The sequence below is a fragment of the Leptonychotes weddellii genome, chromosome 3, assembly GCF_054177405.1.
Source record: "Leptonychotes weddellii isolate Sample4059 chromosome 3, ASM5417740v2, whole genome shotgun sequence".
NCBI classification, from domain to species: Eukaryota; Metazoa; Chordata; class Mammalia; order Carnivora; family Phocidae; genus Leptonychotes; species Leptonychotes weddellii.
Genome location: NC_138371.1, coordinates 171,830,127 through 171,850,212, shown reverse-complemented (window position 1 = coordinate 171,850,212; position 20,086 = coordinate 171,830,127). Strand labels below are relative to the sequence as shown.

General features: G+C 42.0%; 1 protein-coding gene across 2 annotated transcripts in view; it reads left to right on the top strand.

Moving 5' to 3' along the window:
* Positions 1–20,086, top strand: part of NALF1 (NALCN channel auxiliary factor 1) — a 547,669-nt gene that overhangs the window by 514,975 nt on the left and 12,608 nt on the right. For both annotated transcript variants that reach the window (XM_081815203.1, XM_081815204.1), the window contains exon 2: positions 3,757–3,928. In XM_081815203.1, the coding sequence (XP_081671329.1) occupies positions 3,757–3,928 (172 nt within the window). The remainder of the gene's footprint in view (positions 1–3,756; positions 3,929–20,086) is intronic.

The following is a 20,086-nucleotide window of genomic DNA, read 5'->3' as shown; positions in this document are numbered from 1 at the left end:
TGAGAGTTTGACTTCTTCTTTGCCGGTTTGGATGCCTTTTATTTCTTTTTGTTGTCTGATTGCTGTGGCTAGGACTTCTAGTACTATGTTGAATAGCAGTGGTGATAGTGGACATCCCTGCCATGTTCCTGACCTTAGGGGGAAACTTTAGGCCATGTTTATCACTTAGTCTGTTGCTTTGGTAGACTATGACTTGAGAATGTTCCCTATGAGCTGTATGGGATCATTTGAGACGTCCTTCCTGAGCATGATTCCCTGGCAAACATTTCTCTCCAGACACAAAAGTGTCCCTTGCCCTCGAGGAGGGGGTGTGGGTGGATGTAGTTCAGCCAGGAGTTTGTCTCCTTACCCCATCCCCTCACCTGAGCCCAGAGTGAAACTCTAAACATACTTATTAAGAAACTCTTGCTTTATGCTGACTCGTTTTTATACATTTTCCACTTTGGGGGGATGGAGGTGGGCTTTGGAGTCCCTAAAATAACTTTTAATGGAGCGCCTGTTGTTTCTTTCCCAAATTATTGTTCAGCATCGTATAATCATTTATACCATTTAGGACACCTAGAAAAGCAATTACCTAATTCTTCTCTCTAGAGGAGAAGGCGAGGCCATCCTAAAAAAAGACTCCTAACCTTCTTCACAATACAGAATTTTTATGAAAAGAGACGACTATATTTACTTTTCATCATGGGCTTTGGTTTGAAGATCCTTTCGTACTTCGCATCCCCAGCACTAAAATTTTAGAAGATGTTTAAGGCTCAGAGGAGGAATCTTCCATTACATTTTGAAAGTCTCAGAGTTCGTGCATAAGAACTGTTGATGCGTCTGGCCAGAGAGGGGGTTATCACCCTGTGGAAGGTCCAGAGTCCTGAGCACTTTCATCCGTAACTACTACCTGATATTTATAAAAACCGCTTTCGTTACTTACTAGGCCTTTACATAAAAATCTGCAAAGGAAATATAGTTGAAGTAGCATTTAAGGAACCAGGATAAAAATGGATCCATTCCAGTTGGGTGATGCCAAGGAGGCCTACTGCAAAGAGAACGTGTATTTCCCGGCAGACTCCGGTATGCGATACCCCGTTGTCTCTGAGAGGGGACAGAGCCCTGCCCAAGATGGGCTCTACCAGGGCCAGGATGGGACTTGCTGTTCAGAAACCACTTGAATTTGAAAAATGGTGCAAAAGCAAAGTAGGAGGTGGAACGGAGAGCACAGTCTGGCCCATAAAAATACCTGCAACGTTCTGGAATTACCTAGCGGCATTCCCTAAGAGCAAAGAGGGAACTCTACTTTTTACAGCCCACCCAGAAGTATGCAGAATGTGAGCATTCCTTATAATGGCACTTTACTGTTAGCACTGTATATACACTCAACCTCCCCTAATGCTGAGAAAAGGAAATTAGAGCCAGGACTCACAAGACAGAAACTGCCATCCCTAGATTACGACTTGGTTTATGTCATCAATGCCTCTATCAGATGATATCAGATGATATATTATGTCGGATTGCACAAGTACCAAAGGCAGTTTGAAAAGCAATCTGCAACTGCCCGAAGTATGGTTGGAAAACCATTCACTCTCCTTTCTTCTGAAACTCATCCTTCCAGCCTCTTTCTGATAGCATGGCAGCACAGTCCCCACCCGCCACCTCTGTCCCTGTGTCCCTGTGGCCCACATTCACACCCCCGAACCCGTAGTTTCCACGTTGAAATTTAAGAAATCAGGGGTTCCCTCAGCTGTTGCATTTTTTTCCCTAGCATATGCTTTTATGTGAAGACCTGTTCAAAAGACCTATAGGAGTACAAATTATTTGTATATTTTCCTGTCAAGTTTTAAGGAATTATAAACCCTTATGAATAAATTACTGATGGGGGCAGCCCGGGCGGCTCGGTTGGTTGGGCATCCGACACTTGATTGCAGCTCAGGTCTTGATCTCAGGGTTGTGAGTTCAGGCCCCCCGTTGGGAGCGTGGAGCCCACTTTCAATAAATCAATAAATCAATAAATCAATAAATCATAAATAAATAACTGATGACAGCAAGTAAATGACTCTTAGCTGTCTAAACTTGTATCTGAATTTCACATGCATCCCATTTTACCCCCACGAAGGCACCTTTGATCAAAGAATAAAGTTCCATTTTGATCAAACTAATGCAAAGTTATGAATAAAAATTCAACACCAAACGGACATTGGCCAGGCACACATAGTTTGGTGCTGATGTCAGATTGATTTTGCCAACTCCCTCGTGATTTTATAAGTTTTTCTTAAAAGGCATTTTCAGATTAAACATAGCATAATTTTGAAGATGCAGGACTTGGAATCTGAGAGAAAGTAGGTTTGAATTCTGGATTTTTAATTTACTTCCATTACTAATTATTATTTGCATGCAAATCATTACTCATAGTTACCTTCTAGGTGTGTGCTAAGAATTACCTGGGGAAGGGCGCCTGGGTGGCTCAGTTGGTTGAGCGACTGCCTTCGGCTCAGGTCATGATCCTGGAGTCCCGGGATCGAGTCCCGCATCGGGCTCCCTGCTCGGCAGGGAGTCTGCTTCTCCCTCTGACCCTCCTCCCTCTCATGCTCTCTGTCTCTCATTCTCTCTCTCAAATAAATAAATAAAATCTTTAAAAAAAAAAAAAAAAAGAATTACCTGGGGAAAAAGTACGAATCGTGCTTAGAACAGGGTATGAAGTTGATAAATACTAGGTACTGTTCTTGCTCTTACTGGCAAGTGTTCATGAGCTCTTAGCGACGTTTAACTGCAAACCATTCACGTTTCGCAGTAAGACAGAGTTGACAAAATCTTCCCTGAATATTATTAACCCCAGAAACAGACAAACAGCAACCCTCCGTGCCTAAGATCTGGGAACTACCGGAATCACAGTGATCTATACTGTAGATGGGTGCTTTTCTCTGTTTTATTTGGATTTAGGTGCCGCTTGTTTCCTTATAATAGAAAAAGGTGTTTTTTCAATATTTATTTTCCTAAATAGCTATCAAAAACAAAGAGATAAATGAAGCCAGAATCGTTTCACATTTTATCAAGTTAACTAAACACTTAACACATGTTCATGTGGATCGTGCAGTACTTCTCAAAGGTCCAGGTTGTGGTTTTGATGGGGTTTCCTTCCCGGACTCCGAAACACACCAACGTATGTTAGTTCTGACCAAGGTTGGGTGTTTCTGGGCTTTGGGAGGATGAGGTTTTTAGTGCACTGGATGTGAGTCCTAAATGCAGTGCCCACTGCTTCTCGCTCTGTGCGCCTGGAGTTGCAGCTCTTGCGGCCGGCTCTGTCTGGACCGCCTGCTTGTCCTGGTGGCAGAGGGCTCAGCGCCACCTAGTGTCCGCTGGAAGCATAGCTAGACGGACTTCCTGCTCAGAACGGACTCCCCTCCCACACTGCAGTCAATGACTACAGGGGACCGCACAGTTGATTATGTTTTGTTTTTTTCTTTTTTAACTTTCTGTGTCATTGGATTTCGAAGCTTCAGGTTCTGATGAGCTACATCGACTCAAACGCCGTGTTACCTTTTGCATTCTCTTAAAGGCTCACTCCAATAACGTTTTGCTCTACTGCAGACTTCTGTTGCTACCTTGTTATCACTTGCAGCTGTCATTGTGTAAAAGAGCTTTCTGGAAATGAGAGTTTCCTTATGATCCACTTGGCACCACAGCATGCTTCTCCCAGTACAGCATGTCCTGTATTAGAGACAGAACTCTTGTCATCCCTCCCGATTTTTTATTCTTCTCTTTTTTCAGATTGTCTACAAAGCCTGGCTGTGTTCCCAGTACTTTGAAGTCGCTCAGTTTAACTGCAGAAAGACAATTCCTTGCAAGCAATACTGTTTGGAGGTTCAGACGAGGTGTCCGTTTATATTGCCCGACAACGATGAAGTCATCTACGGGGGACTCTCCAGCTTCATCTGTACAGGTAGTGATGGTGGGAGTGGCCCACAGCCTCTCCCGCCGCTCCACTTTCCTGGGGGCGCTGGCTGGCTTTGTTGTTTCCTTCTGCAGATGGATGTAACCTTGAAGATATGCCTGGTAGTTTTCCGTGCTTTCCTCATAGGTGCCCTGAAAGAACTTGGTCTGGAAAGATCACATTATCTACAGAGTGCCTGTGACCCACAGGCATTAGCTTTGCAAAAGGATAATTCTGAGGGGAAAATGTTAGCAATCATGAGGTATGCTTGAATCTGACTTAGAGTAGTTGGATGCTGTGCGCATCTTTGCATTACATAAGAACAGAGGATGTGACAAGGCCAGTAAAATTATGCTGCTTCTTCACATGGGGCTATTTTTCTGAGAAGTTTTGTGTTCCTTTATCTTAAATAAGTGTCGAGAACATAAAGAACTGTCTACCTAAGTTACTCGTGTTTGTGTGTGTGTGTGTGTGTGTTAGAGATGCACAATAAGGGCTGGATACAATTTTATATTATATTCCCAATTAACAATGTTTACTTCTTTCAGCAAATGTCTCAGACTGGGCCAAACACCAATATCAGCATTCAGTTTCTGGATATTGATAAGCATTACATAATTTAGACACAGAATAAAATGCAAAGAACAAAAGTAATTTTTTTTTTTTTTAATAAATGGTGAGTAGACAAGCGAGAACAAGACACTGGCCATGGTGATGTGATGATCAGGGTTGTAGCTCTACAATACATCAGTACAAAAAGTGCTGTGTGGTCCTTGTTGTTAGATGGCTTCAGTTGCGGCAGGGTTAATTTTCAAGTTTTAAGGATAAAATGCTACCGTACATATCGAGAAACATGAAAGGCTCCTTCATGCATTAGACTTTATGAAACCCCCTAAAAGGGTGCCATATTGAGATGCTCAACATGAGAGTTTATCAAATTAGTTCTAGATCACATATTCATGTACCTATCCATTACCCATACTGTTCTAAGTGATAAGCTATCAAGAGACAGTTGACCAAATTTGTCCCTTAAGAATCTGCCTTAAGAACTGGATGACTATTTCCTGTGCTGGCTAGTCTTGTGGGAAGAACATCTAAGTGAAAGCTACGAGACGTGGACTTTTGTCCTATTTCTATTAAATACATTCTCTCTGAGCCATCAGGTAGCTCCTCATTAGTAAATTAGTAATAGGTAATACCCTGCAGGCACATTTGCTATGAAGATTATGGGTAAGAGAGAAGCACAAGATATGTCATCAAAAGGCAATAGCCATTGTACATAAGAAAGTGATTTGTAGAATGTAAATGGATTTACCAATCATTTTTGTTATTCACTGAATGCTGAGGCCATTTTTCCAGCTCCTCTCTGGTGGGAAGACACGGCAAGAGTGAGATAGAGAAGAGGGAAAGAGACAAAAAAAGAAAGGGGAAGGAGGACGGAAAGGAAGAAGGAGAGAAGGAAGGAAATAAATTAGTATCATCTCCCTTTGAATTTGAGCCGATATTCATCCGACACAGGCTGTTAATTTACTTGACATTCACAAAAAACTTTCCATAAATGGTCATGCAGATAAGGTCTTCAGCTCTTGACTGTGAGGTCAAGCAGGTGTCCATGATTTTAGGATTTCAGAGAAACTTGCGGCATTTCATGTAAAGGTTGTATGTTTGTTCATTCACATGCATATAGATTTTTTTTCCTAGAGAAGGTCAGAAGCTTTCACCAGGTTCTCAAAGTAGACAATAACCTCAAAACCTCAAATGAAGGACTAGATCATTGTCTTGATCTTCTCCTGTACCTGCTCTTTAATCTGCGTGTGTGGATCTGATATAGGTTTGAATATTTGTCCCTCTTCCTTGTACACTTTCAAAGTCATCAGAAAGCTAAAGATGGGATATGATCTCTTTCCGCCCAACATGGGCAGAAAGTCCACCATATGTATATGTAATTTTTCAGGGTACAGTTGACACACAGTGTTACATTAGTTTCAGGTGTACAACATAGTGATTCAACAAGTTTATACATTATGCTCTGCTCACTGCAAGAGTAACTACCATCCATCACCATGCAACACTATTACAGTATCATTGACTATATTCTTATGCCTTATTCCTGTGACTTATTCATTTCATACCTGGAAGTCTGTACCTCCCACTCTCCTTCGCCCATTTTGTTCATCCCCCCACACCCTTCCCCTCTGGCAACTATCAGTTTATTCTCTGTATTTATGGGTCTGTTTCTGCTTTTGTTTGTTTGGTTGGTTGGTTGGTTGGTTGGTTGGTTGGTTTTTTAGATTTCACATGTAAGTGAAATCATATGGTATTTGTCTTCCACCTTATAGTCTTAATTGTCTTTGAGTTTTGAAAATTCAGCTTTTTCATAGCCATGGCTCTATCATTACAAGAAAGAGACAGGAAAAGGGAGGTGTGTCACTGAGTTCGGAGAAAATGCCATGGAGCCTAGAAGATTTTCGGGAGCATCACTCAGTACCCAGAACCTAACTCCTCATTCACCACTCTCCCTTGAGCTCTTGTTCCTTTCACTACTCAGCTTCTCAAAAATGTGCAAAATAAATTCTGAAGGCATTTTATTTTGAAGTTCTACAAAATTTTTTGACAAAAAAGATACTAATCTTCAGATTGAGCTTCTTTTCTAAGGTGTGACCCAGGCCTTCTTGAGGAAGTCTTATCTCTCTTGGTAACTAGCAGCCACCATTTCTCCCTCAGATGTCCCTTGAATTGTGCTGCTGGACCTGAACAAGAGAGATGTTTCTACTGAGGCCAGTCACTTGCTGGCTTGTCACTACTGAGGATGGTTCCAAACACGACCCCCAGAATAGCATCCTTCTGGGAAGAAGTTAGCCCAAAACACAGCTCCCAGGGACCAAGGGGCTTGTCACACTTCTAGAGAAACTAGGAAGACTTTTATAAGTATAGCGTTTATTCTCCAACACTGTCACACAATTTTTGGCTGCTCATCTCTTACAGATGGACATGAAGATCTAAATAAGTCACCTTTTAGAGGGAGTGCATATGAATCATGTCAGGTGCCTTTATGCATTTTGAATGAAATGTCTTCAGTACTCAGGCAGGATTGGACTAAATATAGTAGAGAAATAGGATTTTTTTTTTTTCTAGTTTCCCAACTGGCTGCAGATAACCTAAGGCCCCCTGGGATGGCAGGCTCACAGCAACTCTACATGTTCTCAAGCGGTCGTAGACCTGTAGGACTTCTTCCTTTTTGAAATAGAACTAAACACAGTTCTATGAAAAGAAATTAACCAATAGGTTGGTCTTAATCTTGCCTTCAGTAATTCCTCTTTTTTGTTTTAATTGGATAATTTTTCCATTCTGTATAGTGAAAAATATATAATCATTTATCATCAAGAGTTGAATGAATAGATGGAGTGCCCTTCAAATTCCACATATTTTAATATGGAGGTTTCCCTACTATTGGAAATAAATCCAATTCACAAATTCCAGAAGAATAGAGAACCCCTCTAGAATCAGCCTCAAAAAAGGATTCAGTAAGCACATTCCTACAGATGGCTTATTGCCAGATGTTGTCTGAGGGAGGATCAATTTTGTTCAAGGTTCTTCTCCATAGTAACAAACCAGTGGTGTGGTGATGACTTTTCCATAGAGTCCTCTGCATCCAGCCTTTTAGGGATGTGGGATTATAGGACATTCAGTTCTTCCTCTCATAGATGCTTTTATTACCTATATACTGACACTCAGGATTCCTGTCATCTGCCCAAAAAGGGCATCTCAGCCCTTGGGTTCAGCTTTGGTGACAGTTATTAGATTCAGTGTTTAGTGCATCATTGTTTATGATGTTTATACTACTTACCCATCTCCTAAATTTGAATGTTTTAAATTTTTTTGTTTTGATCACCTGTTACTTCATGTGTCTATGATCCTTAGTAAGCCCATCACTTACGAAAATATGCGAGAATGCATATCTACTGCTATTCAGTGTCTTTGACTGAGGATTTTGCAGAAGGTCATGGCCAAATGTTCTAACCACAAACGTAGACAACAGGAAGAGTGCCTCTGTGTATGTTTAATTTTGATTCTGTTTTAGGAGATAAAGGAAAGACACTTCGCCTGAGATTGCTCTTGGGTTTTTTTTTTCTTTTAAAGAATAGAACAGACACATTACTGAAGGCGGATTTGAAAAATTAACTGGGGAAAAATTCTGACGTGCTGTCAGGGTGAAAGCTGTCTTTTAATGTTAGGCATTATTGAGCTAAAACTTTCCAAGGTGGGTTCTGTTCTTGAGCTCAGTTCACATAATGCACTGCTATTTTAGAAACCTCATTTCTTCATCTTCAAAGTGCAGGGGTGGAGTCGTTCGTAGATTCTAGATGTCAACCCATCACTGTGGTAATTATGCGGGTTTCCCCCTGCACCCTCCCTCGCCTTGCTCTAGCATACCCAGGAGAAATCCCTGATTGCTTACCTGTAACAGTGAACCAACATGAGGGAAACAGAAGTAACAGAGGATCACAGGCTGTGGGTGCTATGGTAACAAACATTATGAAAATTACTATTTGATTGATAGATAAAATAGAGTCGACAGGATTTGCTGCTCTATTTTTCATAAATTATTGGAAGAAAGAAAGTAAAGTTGGTCTGCTGGGGGTTACTGACAAAGGAGATAAAACATATTTTGAGAAATCTCTGTAAATTCTGCATTTCATTTTTGGGGGCTGTGACAAGAATAAGGTGATGTTTCTGTCTCTGGGGGGAACGCAGTGGAGCTGTTGTTGGTGATGGGGACAGGGCTGATTAGACGTGATGGAGGACGCGCGCCCCCTTGTGGCGCCGCTGCGCTACTGCAGCCGGCGGTGGTCGCCTGCAGGCATGAGGAGGAGAGGGACCTCCGGAGAGAAAGAGGGGAGGAAATCCTTTGATGTGCATATTGTTCAAATTAAAGAGGAATTTTTTAATGTCTTATGTCTCATAATTCACATGAGAGCATTCACAACTGGGAAAGATTACTTCCAAAATCCACTTCTGACATGACTGGGAGCTGATAAAGATTTTTTTTTTTAGTAACATAAAAGATTTTCTCATTAAAAGAAGTATGGTAGTGGAAAAACCAGCTGCCCATGGGTTTTAATTTGTACACCTGCACTGTCTTAAATTTCTGTATTTTCCTCAGTGTGTGAATATGTTTCACTGTTTCCTAGAACGTGGAGGAGGGGCAGTTCTGAGAACAGAATGACCAACTGACACTTTTGTTACAGCGCCATTTATGGTCACAGACCTTCTAATCAATATATAAAAAAAATAAGGCCAAAAGAGAAATTTGAGGGGAGATGGCATGACTAGAATAAAATAAGGAAAAATGAAATTGGGTTATTAAAAAAAAACTTAAGTAGAATGTAGTAACTTTGTGTATTATGGACGTCTTCTTCCATTAAAACATGGTACTTTTTGAGGTTTATTCACCTTCACATATTCAGGTCTGAGTTCAGCTCTTCATCCTCAAGACTGTCTTTCCCGATGCCATTCCGACATATTCCCAACAGCTCAGGCTAGCCTCGAACAAAGGGATAATGTGGGGAACAGGCACTGAATAGCAGTTAGGATGTCTGGATTCTACCCATACTGTGAATTTTGGAAAGTCATGCCCTCTAGAAGGTTTCCATGTCCTCATCTCTCCAAGTGGCTAACAGAATCCGGAGTTTAATGGGGACCATTTCTGGTCCATCATGGTCCTTGTGGAAAGTGCCGTCGCTCCAGAGCAAAAGGAAGACCACGCTCATTCCCACCGGGGCAGAAAGACACCTGGCTCCTGAATGATCCCAGGAGGAACTGTGGATAAAATCATCTAGTTCCCACCTTGCTGATAACGGGGATCATACCCTTCACAAGCCTGCTCACCGGGACCAACTCTGGGGGAATTCTAACAGAGCTCAAGGTGTCCTCCCGTGTTCCATCCATATGCCTCATCTGATCAAAGAGAAGAAGAACTGGAAGGGGTTAGACCAGGGAACGTCAAGGAACCAGGCGTGGAACCAGCCCCAAGAAGCATGCAGCCTGGGTTACGGTGAGCTCGGAGCTTGCTGCTCAGGAGAGCCAACAAGGGCCGCACCTGTGTCCATTTCCTGGCCTGCCATCGGGTAGGTGAGCCCTGCAGGTGGACTGAGCAGAAAGCTAGCCTCTCTGGTGCCACCTCCTAGGGAGGCTGCGAGTGACATCCACCCACAGTCGCCCATTAACCTACAGCACAAGGGACCCTTGCTGTATCTGACAGTTACGTCTAGTCCTCTCTGAACCACCCAGGATGAAGAGCCACCCCCTGTTCAAGCCAGAGCTGTTGACTGCGACCCTAACAGAGGGGCGGTGCCGGGCACTGGGACGGCGAGTTGGTTAGTGTAGACTTAGGTGGAAGTTGAATCGAGCGAGAAGGGGGATGAAATACACGTCCTCGGGCAGGTTTCCCAGACCTGCGTGGGACTGATAAGACCCAGAAGTACTTAGAGCTGGCATGGTGGTGGGTACGGAGGTAAGGCAAGGGAGGAATGCAAAGTGTGAAACTTCAGTTGGGAAGGGTTGGGCAAAGAAGGATCTTCCAGAACAAGCAAAATCTTATTTAATGAAGGTGTGTGTCCCTGCTTTGTCTGGATTCAACATCTCTGTGAATCATCTGTATCCTCCTTGGAGCTGTTCTGGATACTGAGCTGCTTTAGACATTGCAAGTATCTTACAGGATTATAGAAGTCAGTCAATTTCAGAACCAGCCTGAATTACAGAAGTCATGCAGTCTGATAGAACACTGTTATTCCAGAAAGAAGAATAGACCCACATTCCCTGGCTGTTAGTTCAGTGTTTGTATTACTAGCGCAACAGGAAATGACCCGTCAGTCCATCCTGAGATTAGCCTGCAAGCTGTTGTTTTTTTCCCGCACAACAACTGGAGAGCGTGGGTCTGGAGGTGAAAGAGAGGACCGACCCCAACTCACAGCCTGTGTAACACGTCTTCAGCCGTTCAACACGCACACCCTCCTTCACGACATCACCCATCACATTAAAAATGAGCATTACAAGTGTTCTCTGCCCAGCCCATTTTTTTTCTGGTTGAAGGAAAGAGAACTGCCAAGCTCTCGTCTCTGGAAAATGTGCAGAGACTGCTAACTTTTTCAGATCAGTTAACAAGGTTTTTAGGTTGCATACACACAGACATGCACACGTGTTAGTGCGAAGGGTCATGACAAAGACCCAAAGTCTCTAAAATGTTCGTGTAAATATTGTCCATCTAAATGACCTTCTTCTACTTTGTGTTTGGTCATAAATGTATGTTTGTGTCCTGTAAAGAAATAATACATTAGATAAACTTTAAAAAGGAAAATGAATGAATTTTTCTCAATTTTGAACTCCTCTGGTTTTTTTTTTTTTTCTTTTTTTGATGGTTTGGCTTGAAATTACCAGATGAGATGGTGATTGTTAATTGATAATAATATGATTATCAGGTAATCATAATGTCTACTCTTTAGGAAAATAATATTAGAACATGTCTTCAACGTATACTTTCTTCAAATTAGTATAATTTAGAAACTCAGTTTTTATATTTATGATGCAGTCACTGTTCAAAATAATTTTTAAATTTTCTTTGAAAATAATTTTCATCGGGGCGCCTAAGTGGCTCCAACTGTAAGCATCTGCCTTTGGCTCAGGTCATGATACCAGGGTCCTGCGATCGAGCCCCAGATCAGGCTCCCTGCTCAGTGGGGAGTCTGTTTGTCCCTCTGCCCCACCTCCCCACTCATGCTCTCTCTCAAATAAAATAAAATCTTTAAAAAAAAAAAAGAAAAGAATTTTCAGTCTACAACATTCTCTTTATGTTTTAGGAGATTTATCTGCATGTGTAAGTGCGTACACATCCACACATACACAGACATATAGCCATATATATATATAATTAATTTATATATACAAGTCACATATATATTTAAATATGCATATAAGTAAAAGAGCTAAATTTCACAAGTAATGCAGGTAATTATAAAAGGAAATATGTTTAAAAATCGACAGTCGGTTTTTAAGCATGGCTTTAAATTTAGCTTTAAAGCCAATTCCAAAAACAGGAGTGAGTCCAATTTAGGAAAGACAGCATGGATGGAATGTAATGTTTAACCTCCCCAAAGGAAAGCTTGAACATACAAAGCCCGGTCGAGAATAAAACTTCTAGGATGCTATTTAAGACAACGGTTTTATTGCCTTAATTACCCTATTGGTTGCACTACCTTCCAGTCCCAAATGTGCCATATTGTCTCTTCATTAACCGGTTTGATGCTGCCCAAAGTCAAGCACAGAGTCTGAAAACCCTGGCTTCCCCACGACACTCATTCCCTCTAGTGAGTGTAGGGTTCCGGGTACCCTTCATTAGCATTCCCTCCTTACCGAACATTTCATTATCAGAGGGGAAACAAAGCTTTGTTGGATTGACTTGGGACATTTGCCATGATTCTGTCTTTCTTTGTGTATGTGGGCTTGGAAAGACCCAGAAAGTCCAGCTCCCTCCTCCACCTTTGGGGACAAACATTGCAAAGGAAATTAAAATAATTTCAACCACAAGAGAAATAATTGTCCTGAGATAGGATCTACTTCTTCCTGCATCACGAATTCTTGCAGAGATCACTTAAAAATGTAGAGTCCCATTTTGAACGTGTAGAGCCAATGTGGAGTCTGATCTCTTCCAAGGTCTAATGTTACATGCACATAAGTAGTTAAAGTCCACGTCTTTGCCAAACACACGGTGTGGTATAGGCCAGTTTTCAGGAACTGGATACAAAGCCACATTAGTTTTTCACCAGCTGTCCTTTCTCTTGCAATGTCCTTCTCTGTTTGCCGGGATGGTCGGTATTCATGGGCACTGCATCCTGCCCCACTCACCCCCCTGCTCTTCCATCTTGCAGTTTGACAGTAGAGTTGCTGCCCACTGCATCCACGGATAGGAGCAAAATCTTATGATCCCACTGATGATCACTGAGACTAAAGCAGCTAGGACATACACTTGAAATAAGTACGTTGTATTTGCTTATTTTCGAATTGGTAATACGTGCACATGCACAATGTTTGAAAGATACGAAGGAGTGGGAATGAAGCCAAGCCCTTCCCCACTCCACCCGGCAACACAGTTGTCGGCTAGAAATGTATCTTTATCCAACCAGTTCCAAATCAATGGCTTTTTAAAAAAAATTTTTTTTAAGATTTTATTTAGGTAATTTCTAATCTGTTATTAAATCCAGTTTGGCAAGAGCTGTTTTTGGTGCTGTATCATTTCCTACACTTCTGATGTTATCTGTGGGGTAAATGCTGCACCAAGAGGTGGAGGTGGGCTTGCTGGGTCAGCATTTGGAAGAAACTCACCATGTGGCCCATTCAGGGCAAGGATCATCCCTTTCTCAAAGTCCTGGTGCCCTTAGATGGTCCCTAAGCTCCTGCACCAGGTTAGATTCATCCCCTGTGACCCACTTGCCCTGCCAGCCTCACTTGCCATCCCTTCTCCCATGGTGCCCAGTGCTCTCAATGCCATCCAGCGAGAGCGTTGCCCCTGCCGGGCACGCCCTTCTCCATACCTTCACCTGGCTAACCCTTTGCATCTGTCATTCTCTCAGGAGGCCCCTGACACCCTGAGTTTGGGCTGTGCCCCTGTCTTGTAACCCCGCTGTGCTGGAGGGCACTTCCTCACGCAGGACCGGCCCATCCTCCCCACCTCACAGTGAACTGGATGGGGCCAGAACTTAATGTTGTTTCTGACCGTGTCCCCAGGGCCCACAAAAGTGCCTTACACAGAGTGCTCAGTAGACAGCTACCTAATGGATGAATTAATGGGTAACAGCCCAAGGGGGTCTGTGGTGGTCCCCTTTGTAAGCAAGGAGAGGCCCTCTGAGGTGGGGAAGTGCCTCAGGAAGGCAGGGTGGTGTGAGGAATGTCCTGAGAGCCTGCAGGTGCCTTCTGCCTGTATCCTTCTGCCCGCGACATCACGAGGACGCACACAAAAGGGGACTGACAGTTAGGTGTACTTTAACAAAATATTCCCCTGTGAAGACAAGAGAAAGTCAGCATTTCACTTTAAAGCGATCTGTTCCTTCATGTTCCATCCCCGCCATGTGCATTATGAAGACTCGTGTTGAATGGAGTTCAGACCATCATCCCGCACCTCGCTTAGTCAGCACAGCCTGGAGCACTGAGACTTTACAAAAGCCTAGTAAATGATGTGATATCTCACCTTATGGGATTTACATTTTAAATGCCACCCCCCCATCAAACTGAGTGTCATAATTCTGTCTCTGGCCCCCTAAATTCATAGGTTAATGTCCTAACCCCCTAGTGCCTCAGAATGTGACCTTATTTGAAAGTAGGGTCCTTATGGAAGTAATCATGTTAAAATAAGGTCATTAGCCTGGGCCCTCATCCAATATTGATTAATGTATGCATTAGTTTGCTAGGACTGCCATAACAAAATGCCACTGACAGGGTGATCAAAACAACAGAAATTAACTTCTTTACAGTCCTGGAGGCTGGAGTCCAAAATCAAAGGGCTGGCGGGTTTGGTTTCTCCTAAGGTCTCCTGTTTGTCCACTTTCTTGCGGTGTCTTCACATTGTCTTCCCTTCGTATGTGCTCCTGGTGTCTCCCTCTGTGTCCAAATGTCCTCTTTCTCTAAGGATATTGGTCAGATCAGATTAAGAGCCCCCCCACAAAGACCTCATTTTAAAATAATCACCCCTTTGGGGCACCTGAGTGGCTCAGTTGGTTAAGCGGCTGCCTTCGGCTCAGGTCATGATCCCAGGGTCCTGGGATCGAGTCCCATGTCAGGCTCCCCGCTCAGCGAGGAACCTGCTTCTCCCTCTGTCTCCTGGCTTGTGCTCTCACTCTCTCTCTGTCAAATAAATAAATAAATAAAATATTTAAAAAAAAATAAAATAATCACCCCTTTAAGGGGCCTATCTCCAAATATGACCACATTTTGTGGTACTGGAAATTAGGACTTCAACATACAATTTTAGGGGACAGAGTTGTCCCACAAGAGCAGGCTCATAAAATAGGGAAATTTGGACACACAGAGAGAAGACTCTGTGAAGAGGCACAGGGAGAAGACAGTCATCTGCAAACCAACCAACCAACACCCTGACCTTAGACTCCCGGCACCCAGAACCAGGAGACCAAACATCCCTGTTGTTCAAGTCCCCCTCTGTGGCACTGTGTCATGGCAGCTCCAAGCAATGACTAGCAATTTTGGAGTAAAACAGATACATTCAATATTGTTTGTTCAAGGATAGAATAATGTCTAAGTCTTATATGAAGACAAATTTTGCGTACTTCAAAAGTTCTGGAGGATTAGAGGAGAGGAAGCAATAAAAAGGAATTATAAAGGCAATGAGAGAGCTCAGCAGAGAGGATTTAGAGGATAATACTTATGTAGGGAGAGTAATAATGAAGAAAAGAGAGTATTAACCATTACAGATCATTTTTAATTGTAAGATAAAATTATTTTAGTAAATTTCATGAATCTCCTTTTGAGGGAGTTTAGAAGCACAAGCAGTTTGAAAGGCTGTAGAGTGTTCTGTGTCCATGTTTTCATGGTCCAACAATTAGAAGATTTTAAAGTCTGAATCTGAAATCTGTGGTTCTCAGGAAACTGCTGTTAGAGCACTTTTGTTTTAGGAAATATAGCCACTCTCTGTACTTTCTGTTCAATATTGCTGTGAACCTAAAACTGCTCTAAAAAAATTAAGTGTATTGTAAATGGGGGGGGAGGGAAAAACTCTAGCTAAATAAACTTTCCATCTCTAGATAAGTTGTCTTCCATTTGGAAATGTGATTGTTCTAATCACTTCTAACCTACTCTTGTAGCGGAAGGAAATATAACATATAACAGTTGTACTAAATTTGTGGACAGCTTTTGAATTCTAAATCTTAATCCTTTCAAAAAGAATGGTTTATATCTATGTTCATTGCTGTTATTCTTTCCAAAAAGAGGTAACTTTTGAAAGCTTGGATAAACTGCCATCAGGGAAAAGCATTGAATGTATTGAAAAATCATGGGCTCCATCAAGTAGCACTAACAGAAGCAAACGTGAGCATGTAACTAGGGGACTCCTTTTCTGAAATTGTGAAGTCTCTTGGCTAAAAGGACCCTGGCGGTCACCCAGCGCCGTGGTGGGTCTCACACTGGCTCCAAGGACAGTTCCCTGGACTGAGGGAGAACTGAAGTGTCACTGGGAACCAGTCCAGTGATGACTCAGAAATGTCTGCAGGGTGAAGAAGCAGGCAGGGACTTGCCTGACTCATATTTGTCCAACACAATAGCTCAATGGTTAAATCTGGCAGATAAGAACACTGAAGAGTAGGGAAATTAGGAAGCCTTCCCAAGTTTCCATGGAAGCCAGTGGGAGAAACCACAAGAAAAGCCACAGGAGAAGCCATGGCATCTGACTTCCTGCGCAGCACAGCACCTGCTCTCGCTCACTGGTCCTTTTCACCAGGACTTTACTTTGTAACTGCCATAGCTGACCTTCTCCTCACTGTGACTTTCTTACCACACGCTTGACTCCAGAAGGTCATGAGCTCTTCTGGCTTATATTGTAAAATACCTGCTATGCTAGAGAGAAATGTCCAAGCTTAAAGGTGGTGAAAGTATTTAAAATCATATTCTTGGGGTGCCTCGGTGGCTCAGTTGGTTAGGTATCTGACTCTTGGTTTTGGCTCAGGTCATGATCTCAGCGTCCTGAGATCACACTGGGCATGGAGCCTGCTTAAGATTCTCTCTCCCTCTCCCTCTGTGCCTCCCCCAACCCATCTCTCAAATAAATAAATAAATCTTTTAAAAAATTATATTCTTTCTCCTCCATATTTTACCTCCCAAAAGGCATGTTCTATGTCCTTTCCTTCTAAGTATTTTCTTTTGCATTTTCACACATTCAACAAAAATTTCTAAGGACCCATTGCATTAATTTTCTATTGCTGCCCTAACAAACTGTCACAAATATAGTGTTTAGAGGCTTAAAACAGCACAAATATGTTATCTTACAGTTGTGGACACAGATCTTACCAGGCTAAAATCAAGATGTCTGAAGGCTGTGTTCCTTCTAGAGGCTTGAGAAGAAGATCCAGATTCCTGATCATTCTGATTGTCGGCAGAATTCATTCCCTTGCTGTTGTCGGACCAAGGTCCCCTTTTCGTGCTGGCTGTGTGCTAGGAGAGCTCCCAGCTTCTAAAAGCCACCCACATCCCTTGGTTTGTGGTTCCCCATCTCCATGTTCAAAGTCAGCAACGGTGGAGAAGGTTCACCCATCACATCTCTCTTACCCATGATTTAGACTCCTTCTTTCCATTTTAAGAGCTCATGTGATTAGATTAGTCTCACTTGGATAATCTCCCTATTTGAAGGTTGGCTAATGAGCAACCTTAATTCCATCTGCATCCCTAATTCCTTTTTGCCATGTAACCAGATATTAACAGGTTCTGGGATTCAGATGTGGACCCAGAGACCTGGGGGGCGGGCATCATTTTGCATACATCTATTATCAAGCATTGTGCCAGATGCTGGTGATAGAAAGATTAATAGATGTGGTTCCTAACCTAAGAAACACATGTTCATTTGTAGAAGTGAACAAATTACAGAAAAGCTGGACTGGCATTATTACATGTAAAATATGAACTGAGTACAGAGGAGGAAGGGCACAATTCACTATATCTCCCTAACTTTTCTTGGAAGTAAATATGGAGAGTATTATTATCACAAATGCATAGACATGAGAAAGGGCTACAGAAAAACTAGATTTCCCTGGGTTTAAACAGGTTATTTCCCAAGCAAAGATAAAATCCATGAAGAAGATTTAATTCACTGCTTTTTAATTCTTTAGATACCAATATTAGCACTTTTTTACATTGGTTCTTTTTATTTCTCCTTTCTATTGCCTCCTAATATCTACTTTTAATTTAATACATAATCTTTTCTTTTTTCCTTCCTTTCTTTCTGTCATCAGCCATGCACATTCTCCTTTTCCTGCATCTGTTTCTTGCATGAAATACAGAATTTTTAAGAATGCTGTTTTGCCCACATGGGATAGGATGGCTGACGAATCAAACAACACAGATGTCAAGTGGAGGGAACCAAGTGAGCGTACCTTCTCCACACATTAGTTTATATTGTATTGCCTCTGAGAGACATTTACTTCACAACGCATTCCTACTAGTCTTCCTATCTTCCCAGCTTAGTAGGTCTTCTACCAAACCCATATTCTCAGTCTCTGAAATAAAAGTTGTAACTAAGTGTCAAATCCTGTTATTTTTCAAAAAGAAGAAGAAGAAGGGGAAAGGGAAGGGGAAGAAGAAGGGAAAGGGAAAGAGGAGGAAGAGGAGGAGGAGGAGGAAGAAGAAGAAGAAGAAGAGGAGGAAGAAGAGTTGTTATTATTATTTCCTGGTGTTTTATTTCTATCACCTTAAACTCATTCTTTGGCTAATTGGCAACCATTGTCAGGCTCCTTTGCATTCTGTTAAAACTTGGGTTTTTTTCCTTCAGTGGTGGACGTAAGCCAATAACCCCAGAGGGCGACGATCAGAAAGCAAAACAGAAATAATTCAAGATGTCATTGGATGAAATGAATCATGATTATGCTGCTCTACCTGGCATTGTAACTAAGGAAATAAACAATTAATGGGCTGCTGCCTGAGACATTCCCTTTAGCAACTGACATGCCAGAATCTCACTCAGTGGAAAATATGTGTGAATATAAGATATAACTTGATTTTTCATGGAAGTGTGCCTTCTAACCATGAGTGATATCGTCTTCAAATGGACCTACACTCCGTCCACCAAATCCCACCTGCCTGCCATCAATGTTTCTGTAATTCCTTTTTGAAAATTGTTATCTTATATGACTGTATTTTCCTTTGAATGCCCTGCTTTACATGTTGAAACTACAGGAAGTCAGTTCAATTCAAATCAGACAAATAAAGGTGCACAGTAGTTCCAGTTAATATTCTTTTTGTTAAATTTAATATTGACTCTAAAGTACTGAGACCGATTTTCTCCTCTGGTCCACAAGCTGGTCTCGTATATTTGCTTTTCTTTATAGTCAGAGCATTACCAATTTAAGTTTTGGCATTTGTTTTGAGTAAAGACATTTTGACTGAAGTCACAACTGTTTTTCTTCACATATAATGTTTCAAAAATTGGTACATGAAATTAGGAAAATAATTTTCCCCTCGCTCATTGAAAAGAAAGCCTATGTTTGAAGTCAGGGTCTACTTATGAGGTGTTTCCCTGCCTTGAAGCCATTAATGTTTGTCTGCACATGCATGAGTGTAAGCAGACGTTGAGATAGTTCTGTATGTGCTCTGTGATTACAGAGAAAGTCTGGTTTTCTTTTTAGAAAGAAAAGCAGGAAATGTTGCTCGTACTCTAAAAACATTGACCGATCAAAGCATTAGCAAAACTGTCTCTTCAATTACAACTCCTGGTTTGAGACACCACAGCCACAGAATTATTTATATAGTTTCCTGTTTGCAAGGATATTTCCTTTGCAGACTCATAGTTACCAAGGATTTCCAAATTAAAAAAGGACTGTGGGATATACACTAAACAAAGACACTGTTTTATAATCAGTGAGCCCACCGTGCCATGTCACAGAGGAAAAATAACAAAAATAAATAGAAACAGAGTGTAATAGGTCATGTTCTTAACAAGGACCATACAGTTTTCTGCACAGGGCTTCTTGGTCAATGCTGCTGAACTAGCTAGTGCTGAGCACAAAGTCACAGAAACATCAATGAGAAAGAGCCAACATTTTCTCATCCTCCTGAGATGTGAAGTCGTATGACACACTTACACAAATTTCTCTGAATTTCTGAAATGCACTTCGTGAAGTTCCTCCAACACTCTTCCCATCTGTGAGAGCAGTCGGACCACAGAAGCATCTCGCAGCGGGGTTGGTTCATAGCGAAGAAAGAGAAGGAGTTGAGATTTTTTATTCCTTTCTCTGCTGACTCTTGTAAGCTCCGCTTGAGCCCCTGGCACTTGGTAACTTATTAGAATAAAGAAGAGGAACTTGAGTCTTTCTGTCCCAACAGTACCCACAGCCCTGAACCCTGCCTTGTTTTGATGCTTTGTGGAGACCCCATAGCGCTCTGACTTCTCCAGGAATCCGT